This window comes from Ixodes scapularis, unplaced genomic scaffold, assembly GCF_016920785.2.
Source record: "Ixodes scapularis isolate PalLabHiFi unplaced genomic scaffold, ASM1692078v2 PGA_scaffold8__174_contigs__length_109621045, whole genome shotgun sequence".
Classification (NCBI taxonomy): Eukaryota; Metazoa; Arthropoda; class Arachnida; order Ixodida; family Ixodidae; genus Ixodes; species Ixodes scapularis.
The window spans coordinates 104,231,102-104,253,386 of NW_024609883.1; the positions used below are offsets into that span (position 1 = coordinate 104,231,102).

Sequence of the window (22,285 nt, forward strand, 5' to 3'; positions counted from 1 at the left end):
ATTGTTGGGAACCAAAAAACGGGGACGACGCTTATGCACCGGAACAACATTCGCGAATTTCCATTGGCGGTTTCTTTGACGGCAGGGATAAATTAAACGAGACAACCAGAAACTTGGCAATACTGGGTGCACAAGATTTCAAAACAGAACAAGGTATATGATCTAGCCCAGTGGAAGAGTTAGTTTTTAGTTCAGAAATAAGTTTGACACCTCCATCATACGGTACAGTGATATCCGACATAGCCTCAAAATTGCAAGAAGCTGCTTCTGAAAGTATGACTCTTGTAGTTGTGGGGGTGCGGAAAGGCGTCCGTCGATGCAAATCAACAAACTGATCTTTATAAACACACAAAAACTGAAAAGAACATAAAGAGGGGGCTCCGCTGAGACCTCCCTTCTACATCGTCGAACGCTGCCAGGCTCGTGCTGTTCTGTTCGAGCTCGGAGCTCGGTCCCGTCGGTGCTGCTCGTGCCGCGCGCTTGAAACGTCATTAGCTGCTGACGTTGCGTGAGCCACCGCTCTAAGTCTCGCGCTTTGGCGCCGCCGCCGTAAGTCTCGTGCTTTGGTGCTACAAGGGCTCCCCCCTTCCCCCCCCCCCCCCCCCCCCCTAGAGGAGTCGCTGGGGCGATGTTGTGCCCAAGAGACGGAGCGATGATGCTGATGCTCGGTGGCTCGTAAGGATGAGCTGATGAATGGCATGAAGGCGGTCGATGTAGAGGCTGTGGGCTGGATGCTATGCCTTGGACAGCTAGGTGAGTCGTGGCATCTACAAGGCGTAACCGTTGCATGTCCACTAGCAGGTTATAGTTGTGGAGAAAATCCGCTCCAAGGATCGGGTCTGTCACGTCGGCAACCAGGAAAATCCATCTTAATGGTCTTCTCAATCCGATGTTGAGGGTGAGAGCTAGTTCACCATACGTCGCAATGGCGGACTTGTTTCCGGCCTTCAAGGTGACGTTAGCGCGTTGCGGCTTGGTTGACATGGCCGTCACGGGTAGGACGCTTACTGCGGTGCCGGTGTCGACTAAGAACCGAAGACCAGTATTCATGTCTAGTATAAAAAAGAGACGGCTGGTTTCGGAACCGGCACCACTCGCCGCCTCTAGTGGTGGGTCTGGGCGTTTTCTGAGGCCGTGCATGGTGAAACGCACTTCTTGGCTTGCGCGCCGAAAGTGCGATGTTACCAGCACGTACCTTGGGAGGGTGATGGAGAACGATGCCGACGTTGTTGAGAAGTCGATCTGTGACGTCGGTGTGTTGGAATGCGGTTGGTGAGGGCAGCGATCTGAGCAGACAGGTGTCCAATCTCAAGATGAAACTCCTCCCTGAGGCCGCTGACGTCGGCTGTGGCAGTCGTCACGCCAGCAGGTGATGTCGTGGACGGTAGTGGTCCGGTCTGTTTTTGGACCTGTGCAATGGTGGGCACAGCGACTTCTATGACGGAGTCTGCGAGTTTTGCCAGTTCTTCGAGGTCAAGTCCAGACGCACACGTCAGGACCATGCGGACGTTAGTTGGCAGCCTCTGAAGGAAAAGCTCCCGAAGCAACGCGACGTCGAAGGTAGGCGCCTTCTCACCCAGAAGTTGTTGTAGGCGCCGCAGCAGCTGTGAAGGCTTGCGGTCGCCCAATTTCTCTGAAGTGAGGAGCTGTTGGAGTCGGCGCTGTTCCGACGACGTGGTCCTCTGTATCAGCTCCGCCTTGAGGGTGTCGTAAGGGGAGCCTGCCGGCGGTGTCAGGGCCAGATCCCGAATTTCCGCTGTGATGTTCGGCGGAAGCGTTGCAATAACATGGTGGAACTTCTGGGTTTGTGATGTTATCCGGGCCGAGGCGAACTGGCTCCACCTGGGCGAACCAGATCTGAGGGTCCGCTGGCCAGAACTGAGGCAGTCGAAGGTGTAAAGCTGAAAGTCCACCAGTGGCGGGTTCACCAGACTGCGCCTTGACGACTGGAAGCGGTTGATGAGCTTGGTGCAGCAGGGAAAAGGCTTCAGATGTGCGGCGTTCCTCGGGAATAGTCTCCTTGGTATAGTACTTTCCTCTTTGCAATTAAATTTTACAAACTTCCACATCTCGTTTGGACTACGTCTAAGCTTTTCACCCAGGGAGGAATAAAAGTGATCCTTGGCACTTTTTATTTTCAGCTTAATTTCCTTCCCCAGAATATCTAGCCTGTTAAATATTTCATCCGTCTTCTTGCTTAGGTACCTCCGAAAGAGGCGACATCTTCGATTCAGTAAGCGCTTGATCTCGTTGGTAAACCACGCCTTCCTGTCTTTTTTAGCCGAAACGATTTCTGACGGTATGTGGCAATCCATAAGCGACAGTAAGTTGTTTTAAATAGGTTAAAAAAGACCTTCAACACTGGACGTGGCACTGATCGCCACAAACTCCTCAAAATGTATCTTCCAGATTATGCGTAATCAAGCCTTAATTACCTTTATCGAAAATGTACACCTTTCGAGTAGGAGAAAACGCAACCATTGGTCGTCCAAAAGAAACGTTAGTTAGGATACCGTCATGGTCACTTATACCTGGAATCGGTAAGACTGAAACGCGAAGATAATTAGTCACGTCCTGTATTTATGAAACTTTTTGTCAGCTTATGGAAACACGAAGGTATACATATCAAGACACTATACCTGCATCAGGAGGGTAAAATGGGCGTGATGGCAGCAGACGTCCACTTCGGAGAACGGATTGTCATATGGGGAATTGTAGTAGACCGTTTCCTCAGCCCGCTAAGCACCCGGATAGCGCTCCGTAATCCGCCACAATTCCTTGAACTATGCAGACAAAGCTGGCGGCGCGCATGCGCAGCTGCGGCGTTTTCTTCACAGATACCGTAGCGGAGGAGAAAAACGGTCTACTACAATTCCCCATAGACGGACGGACCTCGCGAAGTCGATAAAACCTTACGGCAGGTCGTATCTCCGGTGTCCTTGACGTTGGCAACGTGAGACTTTCGGTGCTGGGAAGCCTACACTCCGTTTCACTCGAAGTTCGACCGTAGACGACACTAAAACCCGTTGCAGCGAATCAGGCAAAAAAAGTACATCGTCTCCTTCTTGGATGCGAACGCAAAAAGAGACAAGGGACACATAAAAACATGTCGGACACGGACAGCGTCATGTCTCCTTTTGCGTTCGCATACCAAGATGTTTAGCCAACACGCTCTCCTAATTCTATCTATCTAGGTACATCGTCTCGGCGCTTGTCGCCTTTGTGCGTTTTGTCCCATCGACTAAGCTGATCGCGCACAGTGAGGGGGACACGATCCTGCACGCTATCTGTTCATGGTTGGTTTAGCAGGTGATACTAAACTCACAAAGACGACGAGCGGCGCGAAGGTGCACTTTTGGCCGTGCTCGATTGGCTCTTTCGTATCCGTAGCGTCGGCTGCGGTGTCTTTCAAACTGAAACGGAGTACACCTGTCATCGGGTCCATTAAAGTCTTGTATTTTAACATGGTTCCCTAGCGCCCATCGGAGTCATTGAACCAGCTGTAAGAGCCATTATTCCTCATTGAGTGAGGCAACGTTTTTCTCGTGTCACCGAGTCCCTATATCTGGGGACCCTATCTCTGGGCACCCCCTTGTGCCCTTTCAGTATGGGAACGCTATGTTTATAACCGTGACAATTGCAATTCAGTGGACACCTAGCTATAGGGCCCTAAACTCGTCAAACACGAAGTTGTAGCCGAAAATTCGCTTAGCTAGTTCGAAATTGAGCGTCACGTTTTATAACATCCAGTTATTCTAATAATATACTTGTTTCTACTCTAAAAAAAAAGTCAGTGTTCTCTCCCCCTACTCAAAAACCGCCGCAAAATTGCTCTTTTGTGCCTCATCCATAAGCTCTACTATCACGATACTAATATAACTTTTCTTGAACCTCCTAACAGATCTTCCCACTGAACCACTAACAGCGAACGTTTGAAGCACCTAACCGGTAAAACTAATGCGTTTATTAACTCCGCTGTCGCGCGAGGCATCCGCGATTGGAACGACCTTCCCAACACTATATTCGACATTAGTGACACTGGCCTTTTCCATGAGGCAGTTTGCACATTGTTTTCTTGTAGTTGGCTACTTTTATTTTTTTACCGGGTGCTTACCTAGACGACATGTTGGTGATTTTTTACCTCATTTTTCTTCTGTCTGGATTTTATCTTCTATTTTTCATAGAGTGTACAAATGTATAATTGATTTTTTTTTTTCGTTTCGTGCAGTGTTCTGTATTTTAGATTTTATATTCCTTGGCCCCCCTTATGTAATGCCCATGGGTCTTTAAGGATTGGACGTCGGCAAAAGAAGCTCGCAGTAATCGTCGTAACAGGCCAATCAGCGCGCCCCGTTAACTTCGGCCCCAAATTTGCGCATGACAAGTTTAGAGGCCCTAAAGTTTCTAGAAAAAGTGAGGTTCTTTGCACATATTTCCGCTTCTTTGAGCTAACGTTTCTGATAAGACGTGGCTCATGTGAGTCGTTGGCGCTGAAACTAGGCTGTGGTCCCATTTTGTTACTTTTGGTGGAGGGTCAAAAGTTCGGAATTAGCACCGGTGATAGGGTACATTACACAGCAGGTAAAAGTATCTATAATGTTAATCTTTATTCTGAGCTAAGCCTAAAAAGTGATAAAGAGCGCGACACTGTTAGCGCAAACAAGCGATCGCCTGTTTTTCCAGTTTTTCTCTTTGAAACCGAAAGGTGTCATCCAAGTTATTATTGCTACGTAAAAAGCTTATTTAGTTCTATGATGTAAGCGATTAAATTTCGTGCTCGCTAATACTATTCAGAAGTACAATGCGAAAATGTGCCGATGTCGTGTTCGCGCTTACAGTGTCGCGATGTGTACATGTTCATGGGAATAGAAACAGACGTACAAAGCAACAACAACAACAAAACAATATACGAGCAAAGTTACAATCATGCACACACGTGGTTAAATTGCACGTTGAAATGTTTTCACGTCACAAAAGACATTACAGAATAACCTAGTTTGTTTAATTGAGTTCTCGTAATTGGTGACGTATGGTACAAAATTAACACATAATTATATGGGGCATTAGTTCACATGAACTGAAAACATTATAACGAAAAAAATACAAGAATGTTTCTTGTGCTCTGTCGATGCTAGCTATATGATTTATTACTGTTCACTGCTTCGGATTCAAATATTGGCCACATCCAGCGCAGAACAATAAAATCACATGAAAAACTGACTTAAATTAAAGAATACATCCGATATAAAGAAGCAGGGTTATTCTGAGTTCTCTACGCAGAACTAATACCACAACTTATTGCCTTGCAGGTGGCAGAAGTCAATTTGTCATACAGCCACTTTCTTCCCCCTTACAGCTCACTACCTTGTACAGATCATTCCTTTTCTGTTTGGTCACAGGAATCTCGTCCCTGACCGAATCCAGATAACCCAGATCCACCTCAGCAACCACGAGCTCTTCTCCGGCCCCGGCCGACTGAACAACCTTGCCAGACGGATCCACAAACATGCTGTAACCCCAAGTGACGTAGCAAGCCGCTTCATCCCTGGCCAGCGACGTGGACGCCACGTACACCTGATTATCAACCGCCCTAGCCCTTTGAAGCAGTTTCCAGTGCAGCGGACCCGTGGCCAAGTTAAACGAGCCCGGGTACACCAGCAGCTTGCAACCGAACTTGGCATATATCTCGGCCTGGGGCGCAAACCTGAGGTCGTAGCAGATTCCGATGCCAACCTTGCAGAAGGGTGTGTCGAAGGTGGTCAGTCTGTCGCCCGCCGCGTAGTAGTCCGACTCGCGGACGGTCATCTTGCCTGGGATGTCGACGTCGAATTGATGCACCTTGCGGTACTTGGCCAGCAGCGCGCCGTCCGGTCCGTACACCAGGCAGGTGTTGTAGAGCGTGCCGTTGTCGCTCTCCGACACTGTGCCGCCGACAAGGTAGACCCGGTGTTCTTCGGCGCACCTCGATAACATCTCGCTGGACCTCCCGGGGATAGGCTCGGCGTACTTTGGGAAGTGCTTCACGCTGAATGGAAAATTGAAAAATTCAGGAAGGCACAATATCTGGGCTCCAGCGGTAGCCGCCTCTCTTATTAGCTTACTCGCTCTTTCGAGGTTCTTCGTCTTGTTCGTTGTCACGGCGAGCTGAAGCAGGGCCAGGCGGAACTTGCTGGCAGACATGGTTATTGATGTCGAGAGGACGAATGCTAGGTTTTGGGGTTCGCGGGGAGGAACAGCACCAGGACAGAACAGTGTCTGATAGAACAACACCGGTATAGAGCAGTCCAGGATACAACAAGACCGTGATAGAACGTACAGTCCGGGATGGAGCAACACCAATCTAGTTGTAGATCTCAATCGGGGTCCGGCAGGTCCAAATGCAAGCCAAGGGTCGAAATGCAAGCCAAGTCATTCGGCAGTGAGAGTCTGTGTGCCACCGACGGCGGTGCAGCGACCGGTATTGCGTCCGATCTGCGCAGGAAGCAAAAATAAGAGCACGAATGTTCTTTCGCAACGTAGTCGTTCTACAAGATGAAGGATGTATAATAAAACGCTGTCGGAATGCCGTCATGCAAGATCCAATTTTTGCGGTACGTTTTTCTTGATCTGTCTTAGATTAAACGTCAGGAACACATGGAAATTAGCTTAGATAGAAAAAAAGCAAGAATCTCGTCTGTACGAAGAAAGGTATAAAAATGAAAAACGTTAACAAATCTCTGCAACGCGAAACTAGAGAGCAGCTCTTCAGGAGGAGGACGGGAGGGTACGGAGGGGAGGGTATGCCCCTCCTCCTCCTCCTCCGTACCCTCCACTTCTTCTCCACTTCCTGCTCTCCTCCTTTCCTCCTCATCCTCCTCCTTCCATCCTCTTTTGCTCCTCCTCTCCTACTGCCGCTAAATTCAGCGGGGAAATTTTGCCACTAAATTTGGGGGGTTAACTTTCCCCGCTAACTTTAGTGGGGCATTTGACGTCACGTGACCTCCACCGGTTGAGTTTATTCGGTAAATTTAGCGAAGCGGTGGCGCCGACTGTCAAGTGAGAGCTTGGCAGGGATACCCAAGCCTCATGGAACTTAAAAGAGACGCTAAGCGGAGCGCAACTTCGTCTGCTTCTTGCTCCGGGGTTGCGTTGACCTCAAAACGCAGAGTTCTGATTGGCTCGATTGAAAGGGCAGTGAGTACACTTCAAGGCAGCTAACATTGAGGCCTACCTACTATCCTTCCAATTAGAGCCAATCAGAACTCGACGTTCTGACGTCATTGCCTCCTCTGCGCAAGGAGCAGACGAACTTGCGCTCCGCATAGACACGAGGAAAGGCCACCTAGAAGACAGGGCCTGCTTGTGACGTCATCGTGAATGGATACCCGACCCGCCCCCAAGCAGCAAACACCCAGAAGCGCGACGAATGTCGTCGCAGAGTGGCAGACGCGTCGCACTTGTTATGAGACGCTACGAGACCCTCTGGCGGCGACGCCGGAGTGAGGTAGGCGGCTCTGCGTGGATCCACTATTGATGACGTATTGGAGCAGGGGGAAGGGGGGGGGGGGGGGGGAGGGGGAGTCAAAAGAGCAGGACTTGTCTTCTATATGTAATGTTTCATGAGGCGACATGAGGCTAAGCAAGGGTACGCGCAGTTCGGGCTGTGCCACAACGCTCTCCAGAACCCGCTAGGAGACTCGGAACCCTCCAGGCAAGGCTAGTGGCGCGCATGCGCAGAGGTGGCGGTAGTGACTAGTTCGCCAAACCGCGCCGAACAGGAAATTCGAAGCCCCCACGTAATTGTAGAGCGCATAGGGCCACTTTCTGAAGAGCTCCAAGAATAGACCGTTTTCAAAAGTCTATCGAGCAAAATTGGCGGACATTATTCCTTGGAAACGAAGCGCGTGATTGGGTTCTCGCTGAACGCTGCCACGCAATTCGTTTTTGATACGAGATGGACCGAGTTCACGCCGAATGCTGACGTAACGCTCGCGTTCAATACATCCTCAGAGTACGAGCTCAACCAATGGCGGACTCGAATAATTGACGCAGCAACTATCTAAATGGCCCGCACCTGTCATCCACTCTGACTAATGTTGTTCAAATGTAGATTTTGTGCTTCATTCGATAACCTAACCAGGAAACCACATATTGTAAAAAATATAATGGTTTACTTCCCCGTTGCTTTTTCTCAGACCAGATATGTCGGTAACTCAACAACCCTACTCATTTCACTTTAGTATAACTGCTTCTTTGGGTAATTTAATAACTTTAAATTACAGTTGAGTTTGATAATGACGGTAGATAACTTTAAAAAGGTTGGTTTTTTTCCGAATAACTTCTCCACAAATTAGTAATTTCTTCTGACATGGAGTGCTAAGTGTTCTCATTAACTGGCAAACAAAACAAAAGAAAACTAAGGTGTTGGGAGGTAAGCCGATACTCACAAAGACAGAAAAGACCCCCAGCGAAGACAATCACAGTAGAAAGCTATCTTTCAGGGCCTTGTTACCTTCTCCGTTCCTGTCTTGTTGCGACCGGAACTTTCAAGCAACTGCAGTCTGAACCGGACACCAAACGCGAAGGTGTGCCTTCGCGTTTTTTTTTGGTGTTTTTTTTTTCTTTTTTTTAAGTGGGGTGGAGTAAAAGCGGGATCAGCCAGTACCATGAAAAAGAAAAAGTCTGCTCTCACCCCCTCCCCCTACACTTTACCAACGCCTCAAATTGCAAAAAAAGAGTTTTTTTTTTTTTGTAGAATTACGTTTTGTTGAGGAACCCGGTTCGAACCTGATGCCAAATTTTAAGAACTAACCATTATCTCGTTCAAGAGAATTCTAAAGAAATTCGTTGGAAAATGGGGCTCGTTTTCGGCGACCGTTCAACACCGTACACGTGTTCGAAGTGCTTCGTCGGCAAGCAAAGGTTGGCTCTGATTTTTCGCCATCTGGTTCAAACAGAGAATGAGAGCTCGGCAGTGAAAAATTCACTTAAAAAAAAAGAAGCAAAATCTTTTTTTTAAATTATTTTTACAGTCTCACGCGACTAGAGGAAGCAACAAAATGCACCCACATGATTGCGAACCTGAGAATGTGGTAGAAAAAGGAAGACGCGAAGAAAGACAGAAAAAGGACGGCCTACTCCGATCCTCGAGGAGTGGTCCTCGAATCAGATGATGTTGGTACTTCGATGGCACAATCGCGCTACCTTAGTTTGTGGATGATCGATGTGACACTTTATAGACGCTCGATTAGACTTTCCTATCGTGTGAGGATAACGTATGACTCTGACTTCGGGCACCTGTCTAAAAAAGAAAAACAAGAATTGCGCGTTGCAGGTCTAACCTCGCACACTGCTGCTGTTCCGCGGCGCTCATCCAGGTGGCAGTCATTGTGACGACTCCACCAGCACGCCCCCAATTAAAGTCGCGAACAAAGCGAATGACGTCTTTATCTTTGTTTTATGCTCTACTTAAAGATTCGCGTTCTGTTTTCTCTTTCCTTTCTTTCTCGTTTTGTTTTCGCGATTGAGTTTGAGGTTTTAGGTCTTCCTCTGGGGAAAAAAAAGGCAAGAAAGGGAAGACCGGGACTTCTTTCAGGCCGGGATCCACACTGCTCATTCATCGTACAAAAGACAGTCTGCTGACGGTAGGAAGTTTTAGGGAACCGTCTTTGGACGTCCGATACGGTCCGATATGGCGCGTGCGCAGTTCGTACCGGAGGGCCCATCGTCTATCATATCGGATACGCAAAAAAACAGTTCCCTAAAACTCCCTACTGTCTAAGGCTTGTTTTCTCCTTGTCCGATGGTCACATAGGCCGCACAAACACTTCTTGCAGACATGTTTGAAGTGTGCGCATGTATGAAGCAATCGTGCTTATAAACATGATTGAGACGCGGTCGCAGATAATTTTTAAAAAAAAAAAAGAAGGAAACTTGAAGGAAAAAAGCCGGTACACGCGTGGTGAGGATCTCTTTGTGATGCCCCTTGCTTGCGTAGCTAAGGTTAAGACTGTCTTCCGGGATTCGAAAATCGTTTAACATATACCTTTATTTTTTTGTTTTTGTTTGTATAATTTACCAACAACGACGAAACAAGGAGCTGCAGTGTCCGCCGCAAAATAAACTCAAAACAAATAGATCGTGTCCAGCGTCCCGCACTGCACTCCGCACCCCGCTACAAAATCCGGAACTCTGCAGGCAAGGCTAGAGTAAAGGAGGGGAGAAAAACGGTCTACAAAAATTTCCCAATGTAGAAAGGTACGTTCAGGTAGGGAGCCTTCAATGAAGGCACCCTACGTTCAGAGAAGCCTCACTGTGCGTCATCTATCGAGAAAAAGAGGGGGGGGGGGGGGGGGGGGGGTAGAGAGAAGAAAGCACAGAGACTCGCAGAACGCAACCTTCAGAGTAGGACTAGTCGAGCTAATAAAACACAAAGCACGAGAGTCAAACCGGCCAAAAAGTAGGGGAAAGGAAACAAGCGACGTTCCCGGCGAAAGGCGAGCGCCCGAAACATCGCTTGTTTCTTTTCCTCTACTTTTTGCATGTCTTATGTCTCGTGCTTTTAGTTTTGTGCCCATTTTCACGAGCCAGCAGCACCCCACCCATGGATCCGCTAAGCAAATAAAACAGTTTGGTGAAAGTACAAACACGAAAGGGAGTGTTTTTCCATTAGGCACACGGGATTTCGTAATCTGTCGTTTTCTTTCTACCATAAGTAAGAGACAAAAAGGAACTTCAAAGGCAGCTATCAACACTGTTATTTTTCTTTTTTACAGTAGTTAGTCTGCTTAACTGCTCTGCAAGTGTTTAATTTTCATTAAACTCGCAATACGTTTGACTACGGTACTCAGTAACTTAGCTCCACTATATTTCGGTATGCACTGACATATTAAGAAACGCAGGGCGTAGCGATTGCTTGGCATCGTGTTATCGCTCTTCAGCAATTGAGATTACGACATTATACGATAAGAAGGTTGAATGAAGAGCGAATCCCGAAGCAATGAGCGTGTACATGATAAGCCAGGCTCTGCATTTTTTAAGTTGTCATTAACTATATTAAAATGTACACCTCTGCTTCAAATAAAGTCAAAAGCTGCGTTTCAAGAAGCAGAGAATGTATCCCCCCCCCCCCCCCCCCAAAAAAAAAAAAATAAAACGCAGCGACAGGGTGCTCAAAAGTAGAACTTACGTGTCAATAGCAGGGTGGAAATTCTGCGTCACTTATTTTGCGCAGTTTGATAGAGAATCTATCATCTGACGGAACTCGACCTGGAAGCATTTTTCGACCCGAAACGGAAATGCCAGGTGCGCAAATGCTTGCTTAAAGTTTTTTTTTGCCGTGTACGAGTTTTTTATATTAGAACAGTGGAGAGTGGCCGCTACGTAGACAAAGGTGTTTTTAAAGGGGCGGTGCAACCATATCCAATTGGAATGTTTTTCACTTTACACGAGCTTACTGGCACTAATGGGACTCAAGGATACTCGCACGGAACGGCACTGACCAAGAAACTCCTTTGTTGCGCTGTAATTTCGAGGACAAAACCGAGCGTTTTCATTCAATCTCTCCTTCGCAAAACCTGATGACGTAGCTCGGCGGTAGCAGTACCGCCCAGTGACGATATTTGAATCCGGCTCGTAGATTGGACCCGAGCATTGCGTGGGCACTCGATTTGGGCTCGTGATAATCGACAGCTCGAGAAGCATTCGGATAGTGTCCTGTGTCCAATCGCTGCAATGACGACAACAGCTGAACCATAACAATGTCTAGAACTCATCGCGTGTCCTGTGCCTTGCCAACACCAGTGCGTGGACATGTTCAACATTGGCGGCATATAATCGGCTCCAGATCACGTGGCCGCTTGTTCTGGCTGTGAGTTGAGGGGATGACCTCTGCTCGTTTTTCTTTATTTTTTTCTGTGACTTCGATTGCATGTGGTGAAACACAAACGGGTATTTCACAGGTAATTAACGTCAGGGATCCGTTCTAAGCGGTATTTGCGCAAAATACAAAACTCGTTGCATCGCCCCTTTAAGCGCGGAACGTGGAATCTAAAACTCACAAAGGGTTTTAAAAGAAGTCCTGAAAATTCATAGATACCATCGAACAACCATGTCCGGGGACCATTTCTTAATTTTGATGAAAAAAAAGAATATTTTTCAGGCACCATGCCCAGAAGAATCAAAGCAATCCTTGCGTAAAAAAAAAATTGCCCTTACGAAATAAAATTTGTAAGCATCCTGTTCAGCCACATGCATGGTTTTGCCTATCACGCAATATTAGCATTTTGGGGGGCTTTTCCCCAAAAAACTGTTCTTGCTACGGGTCTAGGAATATTGAATGACAAATTAGGCATAAAAAGTATTGGCAAGAAGTATTAATCACCGAGTATTAGGGTCGGTATTTTAAGAAACAAAATCGCAAATACGGCACATTGTGCAATAACGCTGTGGATTAAAGTTGTTTTTTTTACCGTATCTGTAAAAGCTAAGGTCTTTAAACTCTGCCAGTGTGTTGTCCTGTATTCGCGACTCCAGCGACCTATAGGGGGCGCCACCACCAAACAAACATGGCGGCTGAGTCCAGGTCGCGGCGGGTCGGCCGGGCCGCCTGAACAGGTGGCGCGTTCAATTTAACAGATTTTCTTTTGTTTAATGCCGAATTTTATAGGTATTTGAACTGAGACGGTTAAGTGTAGCCGGTGCAGACAAACTTGAAAACCATAGTTTTGTTTTGCCGGTGTTTTTTTGCTCTTTTTTCAAACTTTCGTTTCGAGATTTCGTTCAAAACCGAAACTATGGGCTCCGGAGAGACGGTAATATACTAATCAGTTTTGATCATCTAAGGAAAGCGGCGATGACTATAGAATTTTTCCACAGAGAGTAACTTTTCAGCTAACTCGCATGCCTCGATCATGCGACTTATCTGTCCGCGAAATCAAGCTTTTGTGCGTATCCGCGCTTACGAAACAGCTCCAGTCATCTGCTCGGCCAACAACACAGGCTACAGGAACATCACGAAAATTAAGCAACCGCTTCTTGAGCCAAGGACCATGTTAACCCGCCGGCGCCCCACTAAGCAGCTGATACTCATATTTCAATTCAGGTTTATGTAGCAATCGAGAAGTCATTTTGACGAGCGGGTTATGTATTATATTACGCACTATGTCCCACTAAAGCAATATTAGTATATCCTTCGGGTTGAAACATGAGCTTAGTTGACTAGCTATTAGGTGAGCAGATGAATAAAAGTATATTTGACAGACGGAGACATACTACTTAAACTTAGCCAAATGGTTCTATAGTCAGCAGCACGGAGACAAACTGAAGAGTCTTCATTGAAGATCCACGCAGAACCTCTCTGCATTGAACTTTGCTTCGAATCCTGAACGGAGAAAATTGGTATTTTTTGTGGCCGGTCAACCTGACCAATGTAGACGTATATTGCTGCTGGCTTCGACGTCCTCGTAATATAAATATTGGAGGCGCGATAGGTCAAAATGCCGTGACAGCATCTAACGTTGCGAGACTTGTCTCCCACCTTTTGAAAACAGATAATTTCCCTCATTCATCATTTGCAGCGAGCAAGTTTTCCTGAATCAAGCAATTGCGAAATCAGCCCAACTCCTTCAGTGTGGTCCAGAGGTTTTTTCGGCGAAAAGCAGCCAAGATGAATAGCCAACGCACCGACCGGCGTGGGTGGCTCAATCTTATAGCTAATTAGACAGAACCAAACTCAAGAAAAGCATTTATCGAACCTTCCCATTCACTTGGCTGCAACATTGATGTTTTCTCCAGTATCAGTTACCAAGCAGTCGTCACTTTGAATGTGATTCGAGACAGGCAAGAAATCAAAAAGTTTTTCCGTGATTCCTCCCCATCCAAGAAATCGAAAGCACGCGACCGTGTGCTGTGGAGTAAACGGGCTTTCAAACACGTAATAGAAGAAAACAATCTACTGAGGCTTCACCACACTAATGATCACTCAGGCAAACTTAAGAAATATTCGGACCTTTGTCAAATTACACTGTTCGTCACCGCGCCAACAACACGTGTCCGCGAAAGCCACCAGAGACGCGGAGGGGCGCGGAGCGACCTGGACCGGCTGGTTCCCGGTTTTCCCGCTTGGCGGCGACCGTTTTGCTGGAGTCGCGAATATAGTACATCTGTGAATGAAATATTGTTTTCCTGGTAAGCGGGAGAAATTTACAAGAATTGCTCACACAAGGACGTTCAACTAAATATGAATTGTTTTGAAATTCATTAAAAAAAACACCAACTTTAATATTCTTGAAATTCTTCAAAATTCACGTTTATAGCATTTACTAACAGAATCTGCAAAAACATAATGCAGTATTTGCGGGGCTTTCAAGTTATAAAGCGAGAAATAGGGCCAAATTGACGCTGACGCGGTTGTCATAAATGGGGCGGTCACATAACCGTTCTTCACAATTTCATTATTATTAAAAGGCGTAAAAATTCTACGGGCTGGTCAGGAAAAGATGAATTGACAAGTTTTTGACGGGAAATTTCCTAATACATTTTCGTACAACCGATTCGAAAATGCCCATGTGCCGGAGCGATTGAGAGGCGGTATACCCTGTAACATACTTCGCGGTGCCTGTTTCAACAGCCGGCGTGTAGCGTCTCCGTCTACGCGACGTGAAAAAAGCAACCGGAGCGACTTTGCAAACAGATAAGCCTACAACCTGGGCGGTAACGTGATATAGGAGGTATTCGCGACTCCAGCGATCTATAGGGGACGCGCTGGTCAGGCCATTTTTGCGGACGAAAGGAGGTCGTTTTCGTCGTTCAGCGGTTCAGCACGCTGACCACCATGAATTTCTTTCACTGCAGCGTAATATCGGTGTTATATATGAAAGCAAAGCGATTTCTCGACGGTAGAAACCTTCTAGTCAGTGCATGACAGTGCGGAAGTATAAAAATAATAACTGGAAACAACGTTTGTTTCTATGCTGCCTACGTGACCCAAGCAGCGATAGCAGACGACAGAGTGGAAACGACCTCCTTTCCTGACCTTCTCGGTGTTGCCGCTACGCGGCGTTGATTTCACTGCAGTCTCCAATAGGGCGCCGATGAATCTGAACCTGCGCCACCTGTGAGCGCCAATAGATGCGCCGCCATGGAGGTCCGCACAACGCAAAGAAAGTTTATTTGAACATACTATCAGTCCCCTACGGGACCAAGGAAGTGGTGGGATACAATGAACAGCCCAACAATCACAGTCTGCGCTCTCCTGCGCAGACTGTGAAAATAAAAACACAGCGAAGAAATAGAATTCCGATTGATTGAGATTGTCTGTATGGGGCGTTTTCAGATAAAATCAAACAATCCGGTTGACATTTTTTTTTTTTTTTTTTTTTTTTACCAAAAGCTGTATTTTACTTGTTGTGCAACAACACATTCGAACTTTTTTTGCTGAAAATAAAATTGCTCGAGGAAAAAAATTTTCGAAGTCGCTGTCGGTATAGACCGTTCCATTAGGGTCATAGCAGAGAGGGTAAAAGAGAAAAAAATGCACTCCCCCTCTCACCCCGCAGGTCGTCCGCTCCGCCGAGTGGGCTGTAGCTAGCGTCCGGCTGGCGTGCAAACTCTGTTTAAAATCGCGTCATTTTGGAACTTTCAAGCGCAGATGCGCAGATTTTGGTATGCCAGTTGTCGTGTAATATTATTCTTGATAAAGGGACCTACAGGGTCCAATTGCGCTGTTACCTGCGTGCAAATAATAATAAAAAAAAATAACAGGGTAAACTGTGTCAGATTGGCCGGTCTCTTTGGCGAAGAGTAAATCCGGGTTGTTGTACCTTTTTTACAATACAAAGTTCGTACTGGTGGGGGCCTTTAGCGACCATGAGTGGAAGTCTGAAATAATAAATAAAACGTGCTCTCCTGCCGCAATACAAGCGGTAGTTGAGGGTGGTACTGCCGGCTGACTCAACTCCTATTTAGTAACGGAAAAAATATATGCCAGTTGATCATTTAGCAAAATAGAAGAACAGAGAGCTATAGGATAATTTTGGAGTAGCCACAAATATTCTAAGAACGCGAACCACTTCACAACGGCAGCCACGAGCGAGAGTTCGATGTTCGGTAGAGCCCGCCGATACAGCCCAAAGATGGAGAACGGCAACCTCCCGGTTTGTCGTCTGCTAGCGGAGTCGGGCGCGTGCCCTCTCTCTCGTTTTACCCCGCCGAACCCGCTGAACTTCCCGGATGTGTGGAGAGGGCGCTGCGGTCGAGCAAAATGGTGCCGCCCAGAGAGCGCTAAATGGAATGGTCTATAGACCTTTTCCACAAGGGCGCCGCCATCTTGGAATGTCGTCACTTCCAGTATGGGCGACGACAAAATAATAAAACGTTTCAACCTGTAACTAGCAAAAAAATAGAGGGGAGCCAAAACGAGAATGTGTGACGGTTAGGCTTATATCCTAAATGCATTCTATTGGCGTGGCAAAGGCAAAACAATGTTTTCGCCCATACTGGAAGTGACGTCAATTCAAGATGGCGGCGCACTTGCAGAAAAGGTCTATACAAGCACGTTTTTGCGTCTTGGGTGTATCCGTCCCCTTGCATATTTATAAAATAAAAACTGTTGTAGCCTTAGGTTTAATTTTTTTTTTTAGTTTTCTTTTTGTGCAGAGACTGCACATGAAATAAAATGAGGTAAACATGTATTATCGATTCCTAGGCAATTCAGTGCTTTCATCCAAAATTTTTAACATGATTTGGACGCGTTTGTTCAATATTCGCATAAATTGTAATTGCAATTAGACCGATCTCACCAGCCAGTTTGACTACGCCACCGCTGCCACAATGCATCGAGGGAACTTTAGTTTTTCTGCACGTGCGAGAACCCCTCTGGAGCTCTGCGCGAGTGGAGCAGGAGGCAGCACGATCCATCTCGTGCACTGCCGTCTGTCTCCTGTGAACTAAAGATATGGCGGCGTCACGCATGCGCCCAACGCTTGGTGAGATCGGTCTATAGAAAACGATAGCCTTTCTAAAAAAATGAAAGCCACTTACGACTCCCTCTAACGCCGAATTAGAGCGCAGTCCTTGAGGAGGAGGGGGGGAAGGTACGGAAAGGAGGCTATGCCCCTCCTCCTCTCCTGCTCGCCTCCCATTTAGGAGGAAATTTTCCCCGCTAACTTTAGCGGGGAAAATTTCCCGCTAGATTTAGCGGGAAAAATTTTCTGCTCAATTTAGCGGGAATAATTTTCCGCTAGACTTAGCGGGAAAAATGTCCCGCTAGATGTAGCGGGGGAAATTTCCCGCAAGATTTAGCGGCAAACATTTTCCGCTACATTTAACGGGAAAATGTTTCCCCTAGATTTAGCGGGAAAATTTTTCCGCTAGATTTAGCGGGGGAAATTTCCCATTAGATATAGCGGGTGAAATTTTCCGATAGATTTTCCCGCTAAATTTAGCGTGGGAAATGTTCCTCTAGATTTAGCGTGAAAAATTTCCCGCTAGATCTAGCGGGGAACATTTTACGCTAAATTTAGTGGAAAAATGTACCCATCATGCTCCGGGCGTTTACGCCGACGCCGACGGCGACGGCGACGCCGCTCAGCCCGGAAACGGGCGCCCAAGAGCTGCGGTCTCAAAAAGACACTGAAATGTCGACAGGTTACCGGTTTTGCTACAATTGGAAAATCAGTTTAAAATGAAGACCATCTTAATTTTAGAGAGCAGCTCTTAGGTGCCCGTTTGCGGCTTGAGCGGCGTCGCCGCCGGCGTCGGCGTCGGCGTCGGCGAAACCGCGCGTAACCCTCGTAACCCTCGTGAGGGTTACGAGGGTTACTCTCGTAACCCTCACGAGGGTTACAACAGTTAGTTACCCTCAAGAGGGTTACCCTCACGAGGGTCACGAGGATTATGAGAGTTACCCTCACAAGCGTTATGAGAGTTACCCTCACAAGGGTCACGAGAGTTACCCTCACGAGGGTCATGAGAGTTACCATCTGAACGGTTAATAGGGTTACTCTCATAAGAGTTACCCTCACGAGGGTCACGATGGTTACCCTCACGAGTGTCACGAGAATTACCCTCACGAGGGTTACCCTCAGGAGGGTCACGAGAGTTACCCTTACGAGGGTTACTGTCACGAGTGTCACGAGGGTTACCCTCACGAGGGTCGTGAGAGTTACCCCCTGAGGTCACGTAACCCCCCTGATGTCACGTGACCCCCTCATGTGACGTGACCCCCTGAGGTCACGTGACCCCCTGAGGTCACGTGACCCCCTGATGTCACGTGACTCCTGAGGTCATGTGACCCCCTGATGTCACGTGATCCCCCTCAGGTCATGTGACCCCCGTCAGGTCACGTGACCCCCTGATGTCACGTGACCCCCCTGATGTCTTACTATCCCTCAGTACCCGTCCATTCTATCCCTCAGTACCCCTTCATCCTCCTCCTCAAGAGCTGCGCTCTGTTCCGGCGTTACAGGGAGTTGCATGTAAACGGCTTTCATTTTTTTTACTCTGCTTTTCACTGATCAAGGCTCATAATCTATCCTATCAAGCCTTTTAAAAACGCTTTATTTTTGTATTTTTGGAATTTACAGTGTGCCAAATATACAGAATTGGCGTAATTAATGGGAGTAGAGAATGATAGGACTTAGCCGATTTCAAACAAGGGCCAGGAAGGGGTCGAAAAATGTATGAAGTGTGTGAAGAGAAAGGAGTTTGTGAAAAATAAAAATTCATACAAAAGATTACAGGTAAGTTTGAAGCACAACTGAACAATTTAAATACGAATTTTTTAGATCAGTGAATTTCGGAGCCTATCCTTTGTAGGAAGGCTGGACTGCTGACGACCAGGTTAAAATAGTGATAAGAAAGAACAGATGCTTAAGGTGGTTCAATTGAAACGAGTTTAAGGAATCAACATCCTGTGCGCACATTCGGAGCTTGTCGCGTGCATCCTTTCTGCCGGACGCTGACCCGAGTCGGTCACGGCGCTCTCATGGCACTCCGAGAAGGTACATTTTTTCCACCATTTTGCCTGTAGCGGCCACTGTTCGTTTCTTCTTAGTGGCACCGCAAGCTCGCGACCTCGATCTGCTTTTCGCCAGCCATAGGAGACTTTACTTTAAATTATATATCGTTTCTGTGCTCGCGGAGCGCGCCTATTGGACGTCGGCGAAAAAAGCGCGAAGTCATCGTCGTGATAGGCCGATCGGTGCGCTCCGTCATCTTTGGTTCCAACTATTGGTTTCTTATACTAGATGTGCTTATTTCAAATCTGTGAATACGTACGTGTTGAATGAAAGCACAAAAATGCAATCCCTACGACGTTTTGCCATAAGTAAAAAAAAAAAAAAAAAAAAAGGAAGCTTGGTCGACATTTTGAGTTGAGAGGGCCTATCAAGCAGTGTCAAAAGTACAACACGGCAGTCTTTGTCTTTCTGTGTAAGAGCTATCATTAAAGCCCTTTTATCCTGGGAAAAGTTGCGCCATTCTTTGAACTAGCCGCCGTGCACACTATTGGCCAGTCGTCACGTGACATCTGGCTTTCGGTTTTGGACTTCCAGTCGCCATGAACTTCCCAAGATGTTGCTACGCCCCTGCTGAGTCGGCCGGAAAGGTTTTCCGTGTTCCCTTTGGAACGGAAAATGTACCTCAGAGAAAGATCTTGCTTCACAAAATCGGTCGACAAGATTTCAACCCGACGGTAGCCGCAAAGTTATGCCACGTAGGTGCCCTGTATAAAGCTCACCAGAATGCAAAAAGACTGCTGTTTAGAGCGAGCTATGCACTCCATTCCACCGTAAGAGCGAGCGATGTAATAGCGATCAAAGCACTGCCGACTTGGCATGCACCGACGCCCGTGCCGCAGGGAAGAAGCGTCGTTCAAAACGGGCTGCTCCTGCTCGTGCTTGAAGCATTAGCGTCGCTCCCACTTACGTGTGCTTGCGGAGGTGCGGGCCTGCTCCTGCTCGTGCTTGGAGCTTCGGCGTCGCTCCCAGTTACGGGTGCGTGCGGAGGTGCGGGCCTGCTCCTGCTCGTGCTTGGAGCTTCGGCGTCGCTCCCACTTACGGGTGCGTGCGGAGGTGCGGGCCTGCTCCTGCTCGTGCTTGGAGCTTCGGCGTCGCTCCCAGTTACGGGTGCAAGCGGAGACGCTCGTTCGTCAAGTGGAGCGTAAGTGCTCGCGTGCCACGTTTTAATTGTTTCGCACGAAGCTCATAAGCCTGCAACGCTCTCGCGGCTGCGGACGCGAGCATGTGGAACATAAAGGCCGGTTCAGACACTTGCGTTTGAGTGCGTTTGACTGCGTTGCGTCGAGACCCGAAAGCGAGTCACCGGCACATCTGTGCTTCGTATGAAGCGTGGAATCCAATTCAAAGAATCATCTTAGCACGCGATATAAGTAGCAGGGATGTCCTGGTTTCTCGCTGCCGCAACGCAGTCAAACGCAGTCAAACGCAACTGTCTGAACCAGGCTTAAGTGCAAGAGAAGCCAGTGCGACAAGCACGGGTATGCTTTCTCTCCACACATTAAGAACAAGTAGTGAATACTCTGAAATCATGGAGAATATAATTGTAATTTAGCGGTTTGATATCATGAATAAAAACGATTTGCGATTCCTGTGAAGCCGAAGGGGCGGACAGGTACCCACGAGACACTGACCGATAATCCCACTCGATAGAGACGATTGGTACGATTATCCAAAGCACTTTTGGGATCCACGGTTGGACGAACAGATCTAGAACGGCTTCAGGGCAGTTAGATGCGAATGCGGGCTCTAAATGAGGTCATTGCTACACTTATATGACGAGAAAAGTTCACACGACCGGCATCGCGCCGCACCAACTGACCGAGACGTCGAGACTCGAGATGCTTGGGAAATTCCAGAGGGCGCCTCCGTCGCAAACTGGAAGCTAATGGTGGGGTAAGGAGGGTATTTTGGAGGAGGAGGGAAAAGAATGCGCCACTTTTCCCAGGTACAGGGGCTTTAGCTATCATCGGCTAAACCGATCAAGTGTAGTGGATACGCAATGACCTTTCGCTTTCAGTTTGCACGTCTATACTTGTATGTCAAGGTTCTGCTGAGTACTTCGGCATGCTCTATTTGCTATACGGCCATTGAGATCAAGACGAAGAACGAATCACAAAGCAAAGAAACGTCAAGATAATCAGCCACGTCTTGCCTTTATAAATCTTTCTTTTCAGCCTATGGGGACACGAAGGCATACATACCAAGACTCTATGTCATCAGGAGCGCAAAAGGGGTGCGATTGCAGCAGACGCCCACTTCAGAGAACTGATCGTCAAAGACGGACGGACCTCGCGAAGTCTCTAAAACCTTTCGGCTGGGCATCTTTCCAGTGACGTAGACGTTGGCAACGTGAAACTTCCGGTGCTCGGAAGACTACACTCCGTTTCGCTCGAAGTTCGACCGTAGCCGACGCTAAAACCCGAAAGAGCAAAGGCCAAAAAGATGCATCGACTCGTCACTTATCGCTTTCGTGCGACCCCTACCATTAACTAAACCGTTCACTCACAGTGAGTGCGCCATGATCCTAAGCGTAATGTGTCCATGATTGCTTCAGCAGGTGATACTGAACTCACAAAAACCACGAGCGACGTGATGATGCACTTTTGGCTCTGCTTGACTGACTCTATCGTATCCGTATAGCGTCGGCTACGGTGTAATATAAAGCGAAACGGAGTACATCTGTCGTCGGGTCCATGGAAGTCTTGTATTGTATCATGGTACCCTTGCGCCCATCAGAGTCATTGAACCATCTGTAAGAACCATTATTCCTCACTGAGTGAGACAACACCTCTCTCGTCTCACCGAGTCCCCATATCTGGGGACCCTATCTGGGGACCCCCTTGTGGGCCTTCAGTATGTGAACGCTATGTTTATAACCGCGATACGTGCGACGCAATGGACACCTAGAGTTTGTAAACAAAGTGAGGTTCTTCGCATGTATTTCCACTTCTTTGACCTAGGGTTTTTGACAAGGCATTAGCTCATGCGAGGCGTTGGCGCTGAAGGTACGCCATGGTTACATCTATTTACTCTTGGTGTAAAGTGACAAGTACTCAATCAAGCACCGGTGCTACGAGTACATTACAGAGCAGGTAACGATCACTAATATTAATCTTGATTTTGGTGCGTCCAGAAACGGCTAGCACCTAAGCCTAAAAAGAGGTACCCTGTATTGGAATAAAAAACACGTAAAAAGCAACAACAACAAAAAAGATACTAACAAAGTTACAGTCACGTTGAAATGTGCTCACGTCACAAAATATATTCATACAGGATAGCCTAGCTAG

General features: G+C 47.4%; 1 protein-coding gene across 1 annotated transcript; it reads right to left on the reverse strand.

The window, feature by feature from the left end:
* Positions 1–5,319: 5,319 nt before the first annotated feature.
* LOC115317193 (omega-amidase NIT2) lies at positions 5,320–6,226 on the reverse strand. The gene has a single exon (XM_040219278.3). It carries the CDS (start codon positions 6,178–6,180, stop codon positions 5,320–5,322), a length of 861 nt encoding a protein of 286 aa, XP_040075212.2. The 5' UTR covers positions 6,181–6,226.
* Between the last annotated feature and the right edge of the window lie 16,059 nt (positions 6,227–22,285).